General features: G+C 41.7%; 1 protein-coding gene across 5 annotated transcripts in view; it reads left to right on the top strand.

Annotated features, from left to right (window-relative positions):
* ZNF521 (zinc finger protein 521) overlaps positions 1-21,719 on the top strand; it is a 277,721-nt gene that overhangs the window by 245,679 nt on the left and 10,323 nt on the right. For all 5 annotated transcript variants that reach the window (XM_053206342.1, XM_027068674.2, XM_053206340.1 and 2 more), the window contains 2 exons: positions 2,669-2,800; positions 5,436-5,551. In XM_053206342.1, coding sequence (XP_053062317.1) covers positions 2,669-2,800; positions 5,436-5,551 — 248 coding nt within the window. The remainder of the gene's footprint in view (positions 1-2,668; positions 2,801-5,435; positions 5,552-21,719) is intronic.

Raw genomic sequence — 21,719 nt, 5'->3', positions numbered from 1 at the left:
TCTGTTCTTAGGATAGGAAATAAATAAAAATCGATGAAGACGTTTTGCTTGTATTCATACACATATATCTTTCTTCCTTTCTATTATTTTTTCAAACAAAATACTCATAGTCAAGAAAAAACATCACATTAAAGACCATTCTAACTTGCATAATTCACTTTGTGTTCATGCAACAGTCAGTCATTATCCCCAAGGAAGCCAGCCAGGCTTACATATATTACTTCACAAATATTGCGAGTTTAAGAATTCCGGAACAAATGTGTATACCTGCTCACACCCATAGGCTGCGTCTTGGTTCTTGTGCAAAACACGTAATTTAAAGATGAAATAAAGACTCCTGGTTACCTTCTTACCACCAAAGTAAGGTATGCGGCATCAAGGAAACATTTAAATTTGCTAAGTATTTCTGATGATCAACTTACTGACCCAATTCCCTACAGTGGTGTTTCTTATATTTCTTAATATCTAAAATTCGGAAAATTTTTGGTGACTTTAGGATTAAAAAAAGAAAGAGAGAAAAGAACAGATGAAAACCCCTTGATCTTATATAATCCCTAAAGCTTTTTGTATAACCCCTTGTCATGTCAGTATGCACAATTAAACTCCTTCTTACATAATTATAATCAAGGAATTTACTGTGCCACCCAAATACAGAGTAGGTTTTTATCTCTTGTGAAATGTAGACAGTACTGGGTGGCTTAATTAGTGCTTTGCTTCTCTTTTTACAAATTCCAATCCTCTGCTTCTAAAGACTCATACTTATGTGAGAAGAAAGATTAGGAATACAAATAGAGTGATTTTTACTCCTAGTTAGCTAATAATAATTCACTTTGTAATTGAGCCTTTGTGTTGCCAGTAATATCAGCTGGAGAAGGACTTACACATGCATGTTGTGTTGCATGGAAGGAAATACCTTTGGAGTATAGACTTGTTGCCCACATGGTACGAATACGTCTTTCACATTCCCTAGATCATTCACTAATGATCCTTAGTAACATTTTTTATCACTGCAAATAGGAGAAGGTAAGAGTATAAGCTGATAACAAGCCAGGTCAAATTGCAACCTCTCTGGCCTTACTCTGATAAGTCATTTGGGAGTAGTTGGTGAATGTCATAGCCTATTTGCTAAGATCATGGACCTTGAGGCCCAGATGCCTGGAGTTAAGTTCTGGCTCCACCAAATATTGACCCTGTGACTCAGGGTAAAAATCACTTACAGTCTCTGGGCCTCATTTTCCTCATCTGTAAAATGGGGCTAATAGTAGCTGTTAAATTAATGAATTTATATCTGGGCACTTAGAAGAGCAGTGTCCAAAATGCAGAAAATACTCCAGAAGTGTTGGGTTGTTCATTCCAGTGCTACTGGTTTTCGTTTCTTATAATTGCAAATTGAAATAAGTTGGACTAATCCTTAAATTTTAAGTTTCAGAAACATTTTAATGAGGAAATAGGCAACCTAAAAATAATGGCGTCTATCGACAACAGAAACTTTTCACATTATATAGCAATTATTATTACGTTGAAATATTTTTCTACCATCTTGTTCCTAAGATATCAAAGAAAAATCCAGGACTAGTCAAAACTGAGCATGGAGCTCGTAGAAATTCCTTCGGAGAAAGACAGAGTCTAGATCACTGGGTAAAATTGAAACTATCTTACAAAGTAGAAGGAGCAATGAACTGAGAAGATATGGAGAACCGGGAGTACCCTGCATAAAAATAGCACTTGTAGGATAAACTGTAAGCATTTCAAAATTGCCCAGAAATCTTGGGAATAGAAAAAGAAAGCTTGTGTCAATGGGAGTATCACTAAAAACCTTATAGTTAGAAATAGAAATGTGTAGGGGCGCCCAGGTGGCTCAGTCGTTTAAGCGTTTGATTCTTGATTTCGGCTCAGGTCATGATCTCACAGTTCGTGCTGTGCTGACAGCATAGAACCTTCTTGGAATTCTCTCTCTCTCCCTCTCTTTCTCTGCCTCTCCGCCACTCATACTGGCTCTTGCTCTCTCTCTCTCTCCAAATAAATTAATAATCTTAAAAAAAAAAAGAAATATGAATTTGTAGAACATTCTAGGAAAACCAGAGGAGAGACTTAAGGAAGAAGCTGTCCATTTTCCTTGGGTCCATTATTTTAGGACTTTGGAAATACACAGCCATAAAATCATGATAGTGAAAAAGAGATGCCTTATCAGTGACATCCTAATGATACCTTAAAAGCTTAACAAAATGCTTCACCTGGAAGATAAATACTGCCTTCTGATTCTCTTTGGAGTTTAAATTCCAGAAATGTTTTACGTTGATACAAATTCGTAGGTAATGTGAAATAAGAACCCACAACCATATATGCTACTATATATTTATATTTGGTGATGGAAGTAGTTTAACAGATGCAATTACACTCGTCCGTTAAAGATATGATGTGGGGGCACCAGGGTGGCTCAGTCGACTGAGCATCTGACTTCAGCTTAGGTCACGATCTCACCGTTCATGAGTCCAAGCCCCACCTCAGGCTCTCTGGTGTCAGCGCAGAGCCCGCTTTGTATCCTCTGTCCTCCTCTCTCTCTGCCCCTCCCCTGCTTCTGCTCTCTCAAAAATAAATAAAACATGTAGAAAAAATTTTTAAAAAGATATGATGTGTTTCAACTTTTCTGTTCATGTATTCTTCACAGATGAAGGACTGAACCATGAATGTAAGCTCTGCAGCCAGACCTTCGACTCCCCTGCCAAACTCCAGTGCCATCTGATAGAGCACAGCTTCGAAGGGATGGGAGGTACCTTCAAGTGCCCCGTCTGCTTTACAGGTAGGAAACTCTAGAGAGCTTCATGGCCAGTTCATGTCTTTCCTACCAAAGCATATTCCCACCACAATGGCCTTTTACAGACAGGACTTCTGTTCAATTTGGGGAGAAGATGTTTGATTTCTGCTTATTAGCATTATTGATTGCCGCCCACTTAAAGGCTCAAATGGGCAGGAAGGTTAACTGTCAGGATGAACAAATGGCATTTCAAGTTCTCTCAGAAGTTTGCACTTTTCCATTTGGAAAACGACATCCATGTTTTGTTCCCTTTTCTCCTCTCGGTGTGAAAAGGTTACCAAGGCAAGAGTGCCTGCACGAAGCTGCTTCTTAATCGCAAGACGTCTGACTGCAAGTGCAGCCGTGTTGCCAGCCTATGTCTGTTACTTAAACTTGGAGAGTTTTCTAACATTTCCCATAAGAAATAAAAAGGTAGCATTAAAACCCTCCCAAATTCCTGGAGCTAGAAAACAGATTAGATGAACAGATTAGGTGAGGCATTTATTTCCTAGGAAATTGGATGGATTTTTAATATAAATTTACACTTTTAAGAAGAAACTTTCATTGGATGTTTTGGCTCTATAGTTTGCAGCAGCAGCAAAAAAACAAAAATGTAAATCAGAATCTATAATTTGAAGCCCATGGGGTTGAGATATGATCACACGTATTTCTGGTACTCCCCTCAACAGTGACAAAGTTATTTTGGAAAGTCCTTTGTGATTGTTTTGCATATGTCTTGAACTCAGTGGTCAAGCCCCTCAAGGCTATGTTCCCTTCTTACTTGTCAAAAAAAAAAAAAAAGACCAAAACACAACAAAAATATATCCTTCTCTCAAAATTGACTTCTTTGTTTGCAGAGCAAGATCCCAGGCATTGATTATTAACCTTTACTACATTCAGCCTGTAGATTTCTGTCCTGTAACAAAAGAAGAGAAGGGCCATGTTCATTATACAGTTACTGCGAGTAGTTCTTGAATGTGTTAATGACATTTGCCTGTGAGCCTCCTTCTTTCAATAATTCCATCAGCCACTCCTTCTTTTGGAACTGTTTCGTTGTTGTTGTTCTTGTGCTTTCGATTCATATTTAAAAATATATATTGGGCTTGGGGGGTGCTTTTTAAAATTTATCTTTTTAAGTTTTTATTTAAATTCCAGTTAACATACAGTGTAATATTAGTTTCAAGTGTACAATTTAGCGATTCAGCATTTACATACGTCACCCGGCGCTCATCACAACAAATGAACGCCTTAATCCCCATCACCCATCTAGCCCATCCCCCGACCTGCTTCCCCTCTGGTAACCACCAATTTGTTCTCAGCAATTAAGATAAAATATATTGTTATATTTTTACCACAACATAGTATTTATCTTAAGATACAATGAGTCAGGAGTCAGGGTTCTTTATAAAAGCTCGTGGTAAGTCTTCATAAGGAAGACTGGGTCATAGATCTCATGACTGAGACCCCTAATAAAATAGTTATTTCATGTTGTAGCCAGAAGCCTCATAACATGTGCTAAGTTATATGGAGATCAGTTGCAAATCTGTATAAAAACCCATCTTTTGTGGATGTAGGTAAGAGACAAAAATGCATTAATCATGAGTCGTCTGCATTTTCTGTGCTGACAGACCTGAATTGTTTCAGTGTATCTTGAAGTAATTTTAGAAATAACAATTAAAAAAAAAAGAACTTCCAATATAAAGCATGTTAGGTGGGAGCAAAGAAATCTGAGTAGTTTTTTAAGGTAATGAGAAATGTGATTAAAATGTATGACTCACAAGAACAATATTCTAATATTTTAGGTTGGCTGGCAATTAGAATAATTTTAATGATTAGAGTGGAGTCAAAGTCAAATGCCAACATCTTTAATAAATCCTCTCCCTGCCTATACAGATTAATATTGTAGATGCAAACTTTTTTAGGTCACAGTGCACCAGGCATCCATCAGAAGTCAGTTCTGCCAACCCAAACACTGCCTCTGGCATATACAATTTAATTATTAATAGTATGTCTCCTAGGTAAACTGTTACACAGTCTTAGGGCCTTGTTTTGTAGTCATTAAAATTGAACATGTTTATATTATTGAAACCCTTGCATTCAGTGTGTAGGCTGAGTTGATCTTAAAGTATCCAAAGAGAATTTACCTGCCGTTCTGTTTCACATTTATAGACAGTGCCCCAGAGTAGCTGTGGGATATAATTTTTAGCATTAACACATTTAAATAGAGAACTGTTTGCCAGCTATAACTTTAGGCAAATACAATAAGCAGGGTTTTGGCATCTATGATTTCTTAACCTGTGGGTTGCTGAGAAATAAGAGTCATTTCTGTTCAGACAGGGCTGTGCATTTGACAATTTTCAGCTTTATTTTTAAAAGATTTATAGGGAGCAGGGCCTCGATAAACCTTTACTTTGGAGCTGTTTGGGCTGAATTGGGTGCTTGGTAGAGTGCATCTTAACAAAAGCCGGGGACCCAAGCATGAGCAGATGTGACTCAGCCCTCCCCGGGGGCCTGGCAGTGGTCACACCCAGAAGGTGCGGCATTCAGTCCGCTCAGCCTGGGTCTGTTCACAGGGAGTCATTGACTGAGGGCATTTCGGAAAGAAAATAACCCAAGGTTCACCATCCTTTTATCATTTCAGTGTTTGTTCAAGCAAACAAGTTGCAGCAGCATATTTTCTCTGCCCATGGACAAGAAGACAAGATCTATGACTGCACACAATGTCCACAGAAGTTTTTCTTCCAAACAGAGCTGCAGGTAATGTCCCCACGAGGAGAACTGGGATTGAACTCAGTTGCTCTTCTTATAGGAAACAAGGGCATTTTAAATCTGGATTCACAGTATCACTCACCCTGGGCCACCATGATGCTCTGTGCGTATTGGGGCAAAGGGAGAATTAGAGGCTGGATTAACAGACACCAAAGTAATTTTGCCTCTGGCTGCTGTCAATCATAAAAAGAACTAGAACAGACCTATAATTGGACCTTCTGACCCAGTGTGATAGGCTTAGAGGTCAGGTTTATTGGACTATGGGATCATTCACCTCGCTGTTATGGCCCATTCTCCCCAATCCTGTTTTATTCATGTTCTGTTCCCAATGGACTCCAAGCTGGATGGATGTCCAAGTCATTGTTATCCTGAGGGGCTTGAAATCGGAAGGGAGAGGGGAAGAGAAGAAAGAAGCTGTACTCTTGTCCAGTATGTTTCTTCCACATAATGGAAGAGAATAATTATTACTTAGGAACAGCCTCTAGTTAAAATTTTGGCATCCAAAGACATCAGGTTTAGCCTTGAGTGTCCCACTCGCTAGGTATATGACTTTGCACTGGTCCATAATGTCTCTGAACCTTGGTTATGAAGAAATGATAGACAGGTGTAACACTTACGGGGTTGTTGTTAGGTAACATGAAGTAATAGGTACCAACTATAAAATATAATGCAAATGTTTGGTTGGTTTTATTACTCTTAGCAATAGACTAGTAGTTAAAATATGGGTAAGAGACCTGGATTCTATCCTAGAAATGTTACTTATTGTGAAAGGAAAAGAAGTCTTTTTTTTTCTGCTACTTCACCTGAAAAATGGGCATAATACTTACGCTTATTTTTCTGACAAAACGATAGGAGTGACATGTTTTTGTTAAATTTTACTGGTCCCCTTGGAGGAGAATGAGTTCGAACTTAAAATTATTTTATTATTATGAGCATTATTATTAACAATGATTAACAATAAAGTTATTTAGCCTGAACGGGGGGGGGGGGAAGGGGTAATTATTTTTCACAATGAATCTCTTAAACCAGGTCTGTTTAAGCAGGAACCCACCCTCCCCCCTGCCCACCCCCCCCCCCCACACACACACTCCTTAGTTTTTCATCGTACACTGTAGACCCTGAGACAGCTTTGTACCTCTTTGGGCTCTGGGGAAGCCAGATTAATGTGAACTATGTGTCAAAATAAGAAATTTACAGTTTATCATCTGTTCTATAAGTAAACAAATAGCAAATTAAGGAGGTGAAATAAAAAAATCTATGAAAGAATGGGTAAGCCCATTGTCATAGTGGTGTCAGTGGGCTGAAATTAAAGTTGCTATCTTACTTTCTATCGCTTCTCAATAGCTATCTACTCTGTCACATCTGTTTGGGATATCTACTCTGACACAGACTGTTGTCAGAAAGTGTATCTTCTTAATACAACCTAAATTTCTGTTTCAAAATATATTCTTATTGCCAGATGTTTCAAAAGATAAGTCCTTTGGGTTTTTAGGACTCTGTAAAGGATATGGCCAATATACCTAGTGATACTTAGCATGTAAACTGTGGAGCAGAATTAATAATAGCTTAAAATCAAAGTTGTAGAGATTCTATAGAGACTGACTTCTCTCTCATGTTCTTGAAAAAAGTTTGCAACAAATTTGCACTTTTGTACTGTTATTAGTAGATTTCTAATACAGCTAACCTGTTGGTAAGACTTTGGTGGGTGTCTTTCATTAAAAGAACCCGACACTATGGCCGTAGTAGCCTGTACCCCTCCATAGCACAGACAAAGCTGAGCAATTATCCACATCCTTCAGGACTCCAGGTTTCTTTTATAGTATACTTTAGGGTTTCGTGGAACATACGGTATTCATTCTGTTCTACAATTAGTCTAGACCTGTGGTTTTCAAACTCTTTGAGCTCAGGATGTCTTTACACTTAAAATGATCGATGACCACAAGGGCCTATGATTTGTGCAGCTTACTATCTATTGATATTTCCGTATTAGAAATCAAACTTGAGAGAAGTTTTAAACACAAGAATATACACACCTGCGATTCTACTAGCTGTCAGAGAGATGATGTCATCACTTATCCCTTGTCAAGTCACCTGTAGGAAACTCTACTCTGCGCTCATGAGATGATGAGGGTGTAAGGGCAAATGATGTCTTAATGCTACTGTGAAAATAGTCCTGACATAACAGACCCCTGGAGAGGATCCAGGAGACCCCAGAAGTCCCTGAGCCACACTTTGAGAACTGTTGGTATGAAAGATACAATACAAAACATACAACTATTCCTGAGTCTTTAGGATCTTAGAAGGTCAAACATGTCTCAAAATATTCCTGACTCATTCATTCAGATTGTGATCTGGGTCACAAGAAGACTTATTCCACAATCCAAAGCTGTGAACGCTCCTTTTCCAATCCCATTACCCAGAATCAAACATGGTCTTGATATGAATACCCAGGTTCAATATACGCATCATCCCCTAGACAAAAGTTTTTTTTATAGTTAGTATGTGATCATTGTTACAAAGCTAATATCAACCATCATTGAAATATCTATGTAAGTCTATTTTCTAAACCCACTAACAGTGGGTTTTGGTTCCAGTACATTAAGAAAAATGGATCAGAGTTAACTTTACTTTTTCTCGTTTTGAGAGTATTTGGATTTTTATGCTTTACCCTCAGGGGTTCACAGTCCTGTACATTTGCTTTCATTACCCAAATTAGCTTTACACCTGGGCTTAGAGGATGGAATTAATGTAATTTTTAAAGATTGATTTCTTTTATTTCCTGCATGAAAAGTGGGCATGGTAAGTGTACCAAAACCATAATAGTTTTGTTAATTTCTAGAAGGAAGGGGAAAATTGACTGAAATTAAGGTAACAATAGAAAATAAGATCGGTAACCAAAATAATAAGAATAGAAAAATGACAAATGAAGCCATTTTATCAGCTCACTGTAGTTCACACTGTGGTAAGTAAAGTAAGTGCAAGTTTTAAAATTGACATATATCATACATACCACTTGAAGTCATCTGTTTGTTTATGCCACTGAAGTTCAGAAAGGCAGACTTTTCATAAGAGGTTATGAAACGAAACGCCCACAAACTGAAATCCAATGGAAGATTGAAAGCATATAGTTTATTTGATTCTTCTGTCAGAGTGAGAATACTAGGGCAAGTCAAGGGTGAGCATTTGAAAGTTGCCTCATAATATAACGATGGTATGTCTTTCAGTGGTGTGGTGCATAAATGATTTCATGAGCATAAAATTAATTTACGTTTCTTTCACTACTTATGCCCAGTTAAAAATGTGAAACCATTTTTTTTGTGTGTGTGAATAGACGTGCTTTGTTGGGTATAAAATTATATACCCAACACACACACACACACACACACACACACGCACACACACACACGGGAGTATGTTATTTTCATTGATATTTGCCTACAACGCCAGTCAGTACTCAGATAATTCCTTATTATGCACTGTCCATCTTCAGGACACCAATGATTCAGATATCATCTTTTGGACATCACAGACCACAATTCCTTTTATTTTTATTTATTTTTTTTTTATTTTCTTATTTTTTTATTTTATTTTTAAAATTTTTTTTTTCAACGTTTATTTATTTTTGGGACAGAGAGAGACAGAGCATGAACGGGGGAGGGGCAGAGAGAGAGGGAGACACAGAATCGGAAACAGGCTCCAGGCTCTGAGCCATCAGCCCAGAGCCCGACGCGGGGCTCGAACTCATGGACCGCGAGATCATGACCTGGCTGAAGTCGGCCGCTTAACCGACTGCGCCACCCAGGCGCCCCCACAATTCCTTTTAGAATTAAATGAGACAAAACCTCTACTTCTATGGAACACTCAATCTAAGACACACCTTTTGCCAGTATGGAAGCTTATACTCTTCACATGACCCCTAAACCTTTCTTACCGAAAGTACTCATTCCAGTTTAGAGATATATAATGTGCAATTATTGGCAAGGTAGTCTTTCTTCTTTGGTAGAGTTTTCCCTCACTTTTGCAAGCAATTCTAATCTATTTGTATCTTGCATGCCGGTGGGGAAGATGTGCTTTGGAATAAAAGTGTATTATTGGAACTAAATGAACATTTTGTTATTTTAAAAGCAAATGAATATATTGAATGTTTCACATGTTTTCCTAATAGACCTCACAACTTTTTCTGCAGCACTTAAGGAAGCTGCTTTGAGCGAGGGATGGTCTGGTCCAAGAATAATATCCTACAATGCATATTTGTATCCAAAGTGGTTTATACAGGTGTGAGCAAGTGGTGTGTTTGTAAAAATGCTGCTGAATAGGCCACTTTCTTTCAATATACTAATTACTCTTTAATTGGTGCCTCTAGACAAGCTACAATTCAATAGCAGTGATCAAATCATTCCCTTCCAACGTGTCTCGTAGAAAGTTCCATCAGGCACCATGTTACGAATGTAATGAATGTTGAGGGAATTTCAGCAGGAGGGAGAGACGGAATTGGCCTGGGTGAACTTCAGGCTCTGAGATTCTGGTATTTGAGTTCCTTTTGAATCAAAGGTTATTTTGATACGCAGCCCTTCCCTCCTTAAGCTCACGAATGCAGTGTTTTCCACATTCAAAATGCAGCTGACATTCTGAGGGATACACCATGATTTTCGGGTATCACTTCTTTTTCAGTATGTAATTGTCTCTTCAGCTGTTTTTCTCCTCTTTCCCACCAGATCACCTCATCTGGATGCCTTTTTTCACACCGCAGCTTAACTGGTGCTCAAGTTTTACGGTCATATTTCTGAAAGAAAATGATGCAGCGCACATAGGATGGGCTGTAAAAGACAACAGTACAGCGTGGCCATGTGGCTGCTGAGCCAGTCACTGGGTCACTTGCTAACTTAGCTGTTTTCTTAAACTAGGCTTTTAATCAATTTAATACAAATCTGTGTCTCAAGTTATTAAATAATACATGATGAGACATTTAGGAGTCATAGTCAAAATCACAAGCCCTATGCTATTTACTACTATTGTCCCAGTGCCATTGTTAATTAAGGAGCATATTTATTAATTCAAATATTTGTAAAATTACCACGTCATCATTTTAAATCGACCATGGTCCCAATCACTCTATGACATAAAAAATAATTAGAAATATATCACATTTATAGTCTCCTAGAAAAGATAAGACAATGCAGATGATTAAACATTATATGAGCTAATATGTAGTCAATGGTTATAAGTATTCCAAAAGAAGATGCTTATTCTCCAGCTGGGAGACTCAAGAAAGACCTCATGTGGGAGGTGTTCAAGCTGGTTCTGAAGGATGGAAATGATTCTGATATCTGTGATTATGGGAGACTTAGCCACCCATAAAGTCTCCAGCGGTTAGTAGTTTAAAAAATAGTTTTCATTAGTTTTTTTTTTTCATTTGTTTTAATTTGCTACCAATTCCCTATAGGCAGCTTAGTACAAGGGAAAAAGCATGAGTTACGGAGAAAAATCACCAGAGTTTGATTGACAGGGTCACCGTCACTTACAAGCTATTATTGACTGTGTGCTTCAGTTTTATCATCTGTACAATGGGCCCATAGGCAACAACAAGGCCTCACACCTAACTCTCAGGATCGTGGTGAGAGTGCAGCTGAGTAGGCGACACAGAACACTCCGTGCAGGGTGTGGAGGAAGACAGGCACTGGGCGGACATTGGCCCCCTGACCCTCTCTCCCTGCTCGCTAGTGCTGACCTAAGTAAACCTAATCGGGAGTCATCATCACTCAGAAATAAAATGTCTACCTCAAACACATCAGAATTTTCCTTAGTTCTCTGCTCTAGTTCTACCAGAATAATTTCCCAGTTAATCATACCTTGACATAGTTTCATGTTAATTGGTTTCCAGGTAAAAATTCTCATTTTTAAACATTCATCTTTTTCACAGGATTAAAGAATCTTGGGCTTTTTTCTTTCCCTTTTTCCTTTTAGCATATAACCGTAAAACAAAACATTTACGTTTGCTTTCAGAAATGTGTTTCAAAACAACCTGACCCTTATCTCCATATACCTCAAATGAAGGACGTGTAGCGGAAACAAAAGTTTTATCTTGCCCCCTCCATCAAAGACAAGGTGGGGTCTGGATGTGATGTGGCGGGGCGGGGGGGGGATGAGGGTTTGCTCTAGCTCGTTGTCATATTTTTCTCTGAGTAAGGCCGATCCTCTATTGCAAACAGGAAGAATGGAAAAGTGTGCGTTTAAAGCTGTAAGAAGTGCCCTAAAACTATTTTGCCCCAGATACTCCTCACAAACCATTCTGTATTTTTCAGTTGTCCTGTTTTTATTTCTAATGGAGTTTGAGATTGCTTTCACTATCCCCAATCCAACTCTAAGACTCAACACCCTGTCCTGCCTTGCTTCTCATCGTACGGCCTTCCTTTAGGAACCCCAGACTGGAAGATTTGCCCGTTACCGTGTCTGGGTGGACTCCAGCGCTGGGCTCCAGAGTGGTCCTCTGGGAGGACAGCTGATGAGGGAGGCATACTTCCTGCCTCTTCCTGGGTGGTTCATGCTTCCTGGTACCTTAGCTCTCCAGTTCCTCAGATCCTTTGGACCTCTGCGTGTCTCTTGTTCTTGGGGCTGAAATCACAGCCCCTAAACACACCACATAGCCTCAGGGATCTCAGGAGCATAAATTGTGTCAAGTGAGCATGTGGGTCTGGAACTGGTCTGTTTCTCCACCACCTCATTTCTCTGCTTTGTGGGCCTGCGGGGCTTTTGAAGTAAATTGGTGCTACACCAACTTCCACTTAATTTGCTCAGTGGTTAAATTGATCTATCTCTTTTATTTGATCGAATCTCCAGGAACTGAATCATTTGCATTGATTTATTGATTGGTGCTATGTTTTCACCATTACTTTTGATCACTTTCAGCTGTTAATATTGGATAATTCAATCAGGATTGATTGGCCTTACCATTGAAGGCAGAAAGTTAATCATATAGGACAAAGAAATAGGACACAGCTAACCTCAGTTTGACTGTTATTCATTCTCTCTCCCTCTCCCTCTCTCTCCCTCCTTCCCTCCCTCCGTCCCTCCCTTCCCCCTTCCCCACCCCCTCTCTCTTCCTATCATCTATGCAGTAGCACAAAGCTAAGGTTTTTCTTGAGCAAAGAAGGGAGTTTAAAATTTTATGGCATTCACAATGCATCTAAAGACGAGGTAGCTTTATTTTGCTCTTTTACAAAAATTCCTTCTAGAAATTAAGCAAGCGTACGGAAAGATAGAGAAGCTTGATTGTCACAATGAACTCATTTGGACTAAATGAGTAAATGCATTTTCAATTACCCGTTTTGTACCAATAAATGCCTAATCTGCGTGTGCATGCTTGGAGGCACAACGTGGGCTCACCTTTTTCTAAATTTGGCCCTCACTGCTTCACCATGTGTCCTGCTAGTCAAATGCTCAAGAATCAAGTGGTTAATATGACCGAAGTAGGGGCAGCAGAGGTGATAGCAATAAGCCAAAGCCACTTTATTTACATCTGAGTCGTCTCTACAACACCCCAGCTCAGTTTTTAAAAATTCTCCATCCATTAATTTCTTGATGTTCATATCGATGGCTGGTTTTCGCTATTAAAAGATGGAGCACCACCTCCTCGTTCTAGGAGTCATTCCCTCCTCCAACAGCCCTGTTGTTAGCGATCTGCCATTACATTATTTTTTTGTCTGGCCCAGAGTTGACGACAGATGGCCATCTCCGAACTGCCATCAGTGCGACTTTATGGAGCATCCAGCTAGGGTGTACTGAAGAGCACTGTGGCCAGTTCCACAGCCCCCTCCCTCCCCACCCCCTGGAAATGTTCATCACCTCTGCCACATTCTGCCTTGGCTGGGCTTTGCTGGCCCTGCCGCCTTGTATGTCGCCAAGACAGCCTGCTGCTGCAGCGCCAGAAGATCTGCCTCCTTTAGGAACGAGAAACTGCGGGCATGATTGTCCTGTAAAGACAGAGCTCTGTCTCACCACGTTTGCAGTCAGATCCTTTGGAGAGACCTGGAAATCCAAATTTCTAGAACATTCTGCAATCCGGAGAGGCACTTTAAATTCCCACATATGTTCCTATTTTAGATGTTCGCTCCACACACGGATCAGCTTCCTCACATTAGCGGAGACAAAATGCCAAGAATAGAGCCTTTGTGTTTACAAACTTTTACCCGACTATTGGAAAACACCACCCCCATATCCAACTGTTGTGACAATTAGAGAAAGAGAGATGGTAATCATGGACTTCAACTATAAATCCCCTGAAATGAGCAAAGAATTCATTCCCGCGCCTTCTGATCCATCGATGTGGCGATCCATCGGACAGCCGTGCGAAATGAGCTGTTGCTGTGCATTTGGAGAAAGATTGATAGGCTGCTCTTGATCGAGTTTGCTAAGGCAAGGCAGCTTCAGAGCCAAGCGTGTATTTTAAGAGGAATTCACATTTGTATCCTTTATTGTTATATTTGCAGCGAATCTACAGCTCGGAACAGGCTCTGCCCTGCAGCTATGAAAGAGTAAGTTCCCCTTATTGGAGAGAGAGAGCAGTGTTCTGTAAAAGCCCGAGATGTGGCGGGTGAGATGAATAGTGCTTAAAAGCAGTGCTCGCTCGCGGTGCTGTCATTTAGAACAGCAACTCCAAGGCTTTAAACGGGAGTGAAAGGCAGGGTAAACGAGTCCTTTAAAAGCGGTGAAATTTTAAACTGCCTAAAATAACAGACCTCCTTCATTGATAACTTCATCGAATGCGCGAGTGGGAGAACTAACCAACTGGGCAGGAACTGCCTTCCCATAAGGGGAGGAGAAAGTGCGCGAAAGGGAGTCTCTTCCCGGGTACCCAGGGTGTCTGAGAGGTGGGCATCTTTCTTTCACGCCCGCCCCCTCCTGCTTTGATTCCGTTCCGCGGCTGACAGAAGACCACCTCTCACTGGAAACCCGAATCACCCGTGAAAGGTTTCCTTTTCTGACATCGCCAAAACTTAATTTTGTAATTATCTGACTTACACCACTGGGCACATCTGCTAAGTTTGTGTGCCTTCTAGACACATAAAAGGCTACCGGGATACCATTAAATAGCAGCAGTGAGCTTTTGCTGTGCTTTGAGTTTATAAGGGTGAAAGGTGATTGGGCAGGAAACTAGAACAGTCTATTTGCTGTGAGCCAGGCACTAAGACCTCACTCCCATACTCAGTTATAATTCATGATGGTACTGGTGGGAAGCCCTCATCCCTCTGTGGAGTTAATGCATCTCCACTGAAGCCTGCTGAGAGCACCCTGCGTCTCCGCCCACCATCTGTGCCTTAGCTTGCAAGCTTTCCCTCTCTCTTTCTCACTTTTTCCTGAGATCTCGGAAACGTTGTCGGGCCACTACTGCTTTGTTAAAGATTGCGCTCCAAAACGGGACTGTCCTGGAACTAGGAGAAGAGCTGGAAGGGACGCATTACGGTGTCGTTTAATGTCTCACGAAGAACACGGACAGGCGGCAATGGCCTTAAACCAATCGCTGACTCTGGGAGCCGGGGATGTGCTGCCAATCGCCGATTAGTAAGGGGCACCCATGGTCTGAGCGCGACAGGAGGCCGGGGACAGCAGACAAGGTGTGCGTTGCGATTGGAGTCAACGTCTGTCCTGAACCTGAGTTCAGAGTCCAGAGTTGGATCTGAGAAATGTGCATGCCCTCTGTCCCATGGCTCAGGTCAGCCGGTGGCGTGAGCGCCAACCCGGTCCCCCACATGCTGCCCCATCTGCAATGTGACGCCCCCCCCCCCCCGACTCTGAGGACCAGAGCTAATTGCCTCGGGGCTCCGCAAGCCTCTGCTCAAAATGCCCTAACCCCGGGCTTCGTAGAACCCCTCTTACACACTCTGGTGATCTGCGTGGTGCAAGCCACCTTCTGAAGTAGAATGAGCAGAGACACCCAGCTCCAAAACTGGCTGCAGCCCAGAGCCCCAGAGCTGGCAGGGAGACTTGTTCCCTGCCTGTCCCATCCCCTCAGGGGGCCTCCCGCCCCACTCCCCACTCCCACACTCTGCGGGGAGCCCAGAGGGTGACCGGACAGGAGGGCACAGCCTGTTAAAACGAAAGATGATACTGCCCCTCCCGGTTCACGGCGGACCCAGGATTAATTTGTAATGTTTCACAATCTGTGCTCTTAACATCGTCTGTTGTTCGTACTCCTTTTTAAAAGATAAATCAAATTCAGGCCTGAAATACCAGTGTATGAATTTAACAGATGTGATGCCATAGGGGACCTACTGTGTTATAAGCTGCAGAAATGGCCTTTTTATGCCTCAGACTTGGGCTTATTCCAAAGAGGCTTTAGAACTACAGCAGCGGGGTGAGAGGTCACACATTAAGACAGTAGCACCCACACGTAATTCGGCCTTGTGTGTAATTGGTTCAAAATCTCATCCCGATGTCTGGGTGGTATTACATCGTCTCGCTCACCCTCCGAAGGGAAAGTAAGGCAAGAGTGGCTGTACTCACTGTCCAGGTTTTCCTGGGTGAAAGATCACTTTGAGATGACACAGCTGAGTAGTCAGCCTGAAATCCTGGTTGGTATTTTATTAATTTTGCACCAAGATAAATCCTGAAATTCTGACAAACTCCATGACAGGTGAAATTCCTTCTTGCAGTATCTGCTCAGCAAGAGGCTGCTCATTTCATTCTGTTCCGAGGCAGGCAACAGGAGGGCAGCTTTATAATCAGCCCTCAAAGGACCCCCAGCCGCCCCAGAGTCTCGGGCTGATTGAATAACTCCTGGGCCTCTTCCCCTAGGCCTCCATCAGCGGGGGTCCTGTGGAAAGCAATCTCCCGCAGACTGGCACTGAAGTGAGCTTTAAACCACCATTTTCTGCTCTCCAGAGGAGCCTGGAGTACTAAAAGATAGATGGGCTGCAGATATTTTATGAGAAACTGTCAGAAGAAGAGCAGAGTAAATGTTTTTTTTCTTCTCCTTCTTTGAGTCACACACTACATCACTGTTGAATTTCTCCCAGAATCTTTTACATTTAAAGTAAGAAATTAATTGGTGGCTAATCTTTCATTCCCCCTCCTTCTTCTTCGTTGTCTTCCTCCTCTTTTTTTTTTTCTTAAATATTCACACAGAGGCCCTTTGCTTAACCACAGTTGCAGAAAATCAGTACCATTTGCGATGAAATATTTATAACGACAGAATGAAAAATTGGATTCATTTTCTGGACTGTAGCCGAACAGTCTGCAACTTTGCGCGGCGTTGTTTAGCATCTCTGATTCCTCCCTTCCGCCGGAGTCTTTTTCGAAAACATGCCACATGTACGCTTACCTATGCTTTGGAGGGATGCCTACCAAAACACAGAACCCATTTTGACTCTTCAAAAAGAAAAATTAGGGGAGAAAAGAGCATATTTCTGTGCTGCGGCGGGCGGGGGGGGGGGGTGGGCGGGCTCGGCTGTGGTCCGTAGAAAGGTAGAGAGGATGAACCCGGTCAAAAGGAAGAATGCCAGCTTTGCAGGGAAGGCAGGGAGAAGTTTATAAGGAATACAGAGATAGTCTGGTGTGCGCTCTGTAGCAGAGTACAAACGGCAATCAGCAGGCCACAGTATCTGGGGGCAGATTTATAAGGGGAAATGGGAAAGCAGAACTGAGGTGTGTAAATATACATCGAATATCAGAGCTCACCTTCTTTTTTCCCTTTAGTGTTGACTGCATACGCTTTCCTTTCCACGTGACCCTCATACTCAGAGCTGCTTTCTTTCTAACAGCGTTGATTATTGCATTTTTTTTTTTTTAAGAGGTAAAGGACCAAAGGATTCTACTAAAACCGTCCTGCGCTGTATTTCAAACAAGTGCAAAGCTGCAACAATACATTCGTTCTTAGGACGGGACCAAATTGGATTTGTAGCAAGGTGCTTATCAAGTAAATTTCAGTCCACCCAACAAGTTTTCGCTTTCCTCTCCACAGATGGGCCTGAGGAGCCCAGCCATGCCCCCTTCCTTCGTTGTAGGAATCTAACAAGGGATGGCTCCCTTGCTAACAGGGTCTCCTCAGGCTCCTGTTCCAGCCCTGTGAGGTGACCTCTCATCCGTCCCCTTTTGAAGCACTGGGTTCAATTAGTTAGCGTTGTTTTGCTGGTTTTATCATGAATAAGAACAGTCAAACTCCCATCTTCAGGTCCCATGCACTGAATTTGCATCATGCGTTGCCAACTCCACAAGATCAATAATCCATATTTTATTGCACAATAAAGGCTGCCTGTAATTGAATTAGCTCATTCATTCCATCTGATTAGCCCTATTTTATTCATGGAAAAGAAAAATAACAGAAACCTACCTTCACCGCTATATTGCCTTATGTGAATGGAAAAGAGCCTTCGGCACTGTAAAACATCTTCCTAAAGATGTAGAGCATTAACGTCAGTATTTGTTTATCCTAGGGATGAACTGAATCACATGACACTGATTGTTGTTGTTTTTTGGTTTTGGGGCTTTTTTGGTTTTGGCGATCACCAGTGTTCACATCCATGGTGTCCATCTGTCCGCTGCTCAGCCGGCATGAGTATCCAATAACAAGAGCAAGACCCCACCGCCCAGTTCTGAAAGGTAGCTGGAATAAACGTCTTCTGTTATGCGCCTTTGGAGAGATTCGCCTCCAGGGATTTACCCTGAGGTCATTACCTCTTCTCCATCCATGGGTTATCATTTTCAAGAGGTTCGAATGCTTGCTCTATTCTCATTGTCACAGAATCTCAGCCCAAATTTGGATGCGGGTATTGAGAAACACCGAACGGGAGAGGGGCCCTTTATTACTGGGATCTCTCAAGATCTCAGAGCATAATACAGTTTGTATGTGACACACACTGTCTCAGAGGGTTGGAGTTTTTCAACAGGCTTCTAGCTTTGTCTTTGCATTGCATCCCCCCCCCCAAAATAAATAAATGAAATGATTTGGAGAAATATGCTGACAGCACGAAATGATGTGTGTTCTGACACAAACTGCATCGTAGCTTAGAAATCTAGCCTGAAGTTATTTTACTGTAGCATATCTTTGATTCTTTGATTCCAGGGAGAAACAGAATTTTCCTTGAAAGCGTGTGTTTTAGGATGTGACTATAACTTTTCTCCAGTGCTGGGCATGGGTTGGGCAGATTGTTTCTACTTAGCCCTTATTACTGCTTTCTTTCTTGAAGATGGAGGTTAAGGGGGCGGGGGGGGGAATTTTTTTTTACATTAGTTTTTCAACAACTTAGGAGAGTCTGAAATATATACCCTGGCGAATGGAAACTATAATAGTGTGTATTCAGAATCAGTCTCCTCTCTGCAGACCAGGAAAGGGACATTGAATAGCGCTCATTTATGTACTGCCAGACGTATTTCTGCATGTGATGTGGCTTGCCGAACCGCTTTGAATGATTTCCAGTGTTATTAGGCAGACTCAGAGGAGTAACAGGCCTCATGACAGAAGTAAAGAGCCGTGTGGCAGCACTCCTTGGTGAAGGAAAGTTGCGCGTCAAACCCGGTCACCAGTGAGAGAAGCGCCCAAACGCAGACTTCATTTTAATATCCGAGTTAACAACTCTCTGGGAATATTTCTCTTCCTCTTGTCCAGCTCCTTCTGTGTTGTGGCTGGTTTGCATTTGTGTTTGAAGTGCCAGGCGGTTTAATGAAGTTATTCTTTTATAAATTTTGCAACACTGAAGCAAAGCATGAGGGCTTTAAATTAGAATAAGTGCCACTTCTGTATGGCAGGTTCCTTTGAGGACTGATTAGAATGAGGCCTCCCGTTGCCAGGCCCTTTATGCATAGCAGTGTTGCTGCATGTACTGGTTTACAGCTCACCTTTGAATTTGCATGAGTGTGCACCGTGCCTGCTGCCTGGCCCTCTGTTAGAGCTGTCTTTCTTCCAGGATCATGTTAAATACTTCACTTTAAAGAGTTATTTTTTTAATTATATTGCTTTATTGTAATGAATTAAAATTAACGTGGAGTAGCAAATTATATAAGGACAGGAGGGTTATAGATTGCTCTCACCATAGTTACAGCACATCTTTGTGTGGGGGGAACAAGAGGCTGTCCTTCTAGAAGCTCTGTGCACCCTGAGAGGGGAGGAAACTGTCCCACAGAGACCTGGAAGCAGTTCCAGAAAAGGTGCCCAGGACGTGGGAGGAGAATGGGAGTTTAATGTGGGGGTTTCTGAAGGAAACGGAAGCTCTTCTTGGCCGGATGGAAAGCTGGGGAAAGCTCCGCCATTGTAAGGCCCGAAAGATCCCGAGACAAGAGTAGATGATGGACAGCAGAAAATACGAATAAACCTGAAGACCTGACGAGGCTCAGTGAATTAAGCATTCCCGATTTCCTCTCTTCGTGCCTGCTTGTGTGAACTGGCTAATAAACAGGGGTGATTTCAGGGAATGAGGAGGCAGATTATTAGAGAAAGGGGACTGGAAACTTTCTACAGTACACAAAAACACACAGAGGAAAAAGGAGAGGAAAGAGCGAGCAAGAAAACAAGCACCCACCTCGAGTGTGACATTATTTCTCCTCTCTCCAAACCAGAGTTTTTGGGTTGTTTTTGTTTTACTTTAAAGTGAGGGACACCCAAATAGACTTGAATTTGTGAAATACTTGCATGTTAAAAAGACTTTCTTAGAATTTAAAACAAGGGCAGGGGCGCCTGGGGGGCTCAGTCAGTTAAGTGTCTGACTCTTGATTTCAGCTCAGGTCATGATCTCGCGGTTCATGAATTCGAGCCCCACATCGGGCTCTGTGCTGACGGTGTGGAGCCTGCTTGAGATTCTCTCTCTCCTCCTCTCTCTCTGCCCTTCCCCTGCTTGTGTGCATGTGCTCTCTCTCAAAATAAATAAGTAAACTTAAAAAAAAAAAAAAGAATTTAAAGCGAGGCTACTTTGGGCTCCTTCTAATTGCATTCTCCATGGAGGAATATATGAGCAATGAGGGACAGAAAGATCGGAGGCAAACACCAGGGATTTTACCTTGTAGAACCCATGCACAGATGTAACATCCCCCCCCCCACACACACACCCGGCACATGCTCACGCCAACATCCAACTCTGGCGTGGATGTGCACATGCACGCTTACACTTAGGCAGTTTAATAGTGTAAATGATGCAAGTCAAATGTCCTTATATAGTTTTATCCGTTTTATGTACTAAAGCAAATGCTCTAGTAGACAAGCATCTGGTTGCTTGTGATGAGGAAAGACTTTTTGCTGTTACTCTTAATGATTTATAACGCGTTTGACTTACTCTTAATACGACTTCACCTCCTAGAGAGTGTGGCGGTGTTTTTAATAAAAGAAGTAATACACTGCAAGGAAGTGGCATTTCTTTCGCTTTTTGCCCAAGTTCAGTAAACTATTTTTCATAATTGTTGGAATTTGGTTGAAGGGAATCCTTGTCCGTATCAAGCGGAAAAGCAGAAAGAGTCCTTCCTTGCTCCCTCCTTCTCCCTACAAAGGTTACCCTTTGAATATAAATTACAAGCCTTGTGTGTCTCTCATTCTAATCAGATGACCTTTTGAATCTAGTGGACCAGAGTTTAAATCCTAAGCCTGCCAGTCAGTTTTTAAATCAATGCCCTGTTCCAGCAGCTTTCAGGTATGTAACTTTAAATTTCAATGGATTTCAAAAACACAAATGAAATAAGTGATGCGGGTAGAATCTTGCAGCTGATGGCAAAACTCGCCCAAGTTGACTGCAAGGTCTTGGGCCAAGTAACGTGACCAAGGGTAATCTCACTAACTAAGTCCTTTAAAAACAAAACCTTTTGGGATTCAAAATCTAAGAGAAAAGGGAGGAGCAGGAAACTTGTCGTGTTGGCAAGAGCACAGTTCTGAGCAATTATCAATTTAAGCTCCCATTATTTGCCGCTAATTACTACACGAGGCTGTTAACTATTTAGCAGAAGTTTGTTTAATTGCGTTTGACTGGGAAGGGGGTGCCTGAATATGGGTTGGGCAGCAAGAGTTGGTTGTGTTCATCAAGAGCCGGGCGGAAAGGAAATTTGTATTCGCCCAAGATGAACACATTACAGTGTCAGACAAGCCTTCTTTTTTTTTTCTTCCTCCCGCAGATTTATTTATCTTTAAGGTATCTAAAATTAGAGCACGGAGAAGGGCACTGTTCACCGATGTAAAATTGGAAGG

This window comes from Acinonyx jubatus, chromosome D3 (genome assembly GCF_027475565.1).
Source record: "Acinonyx jubatus isolate Ajub_Pintada_27869175 chromosome D3, VMU_Ajub_asm_v1.0, whole genome shotgun sequence".
Classification (NCBI taxonomy): domain Eukaryota; kingdom Metazoa; phylum Chordata; class Mammalia; order Carnivora; family Felidae; genus Acinonyx; species Acinonyx jubatus.
This window is presented reverse-complemented; position numbering and strand designations above follow the sequence as displayed.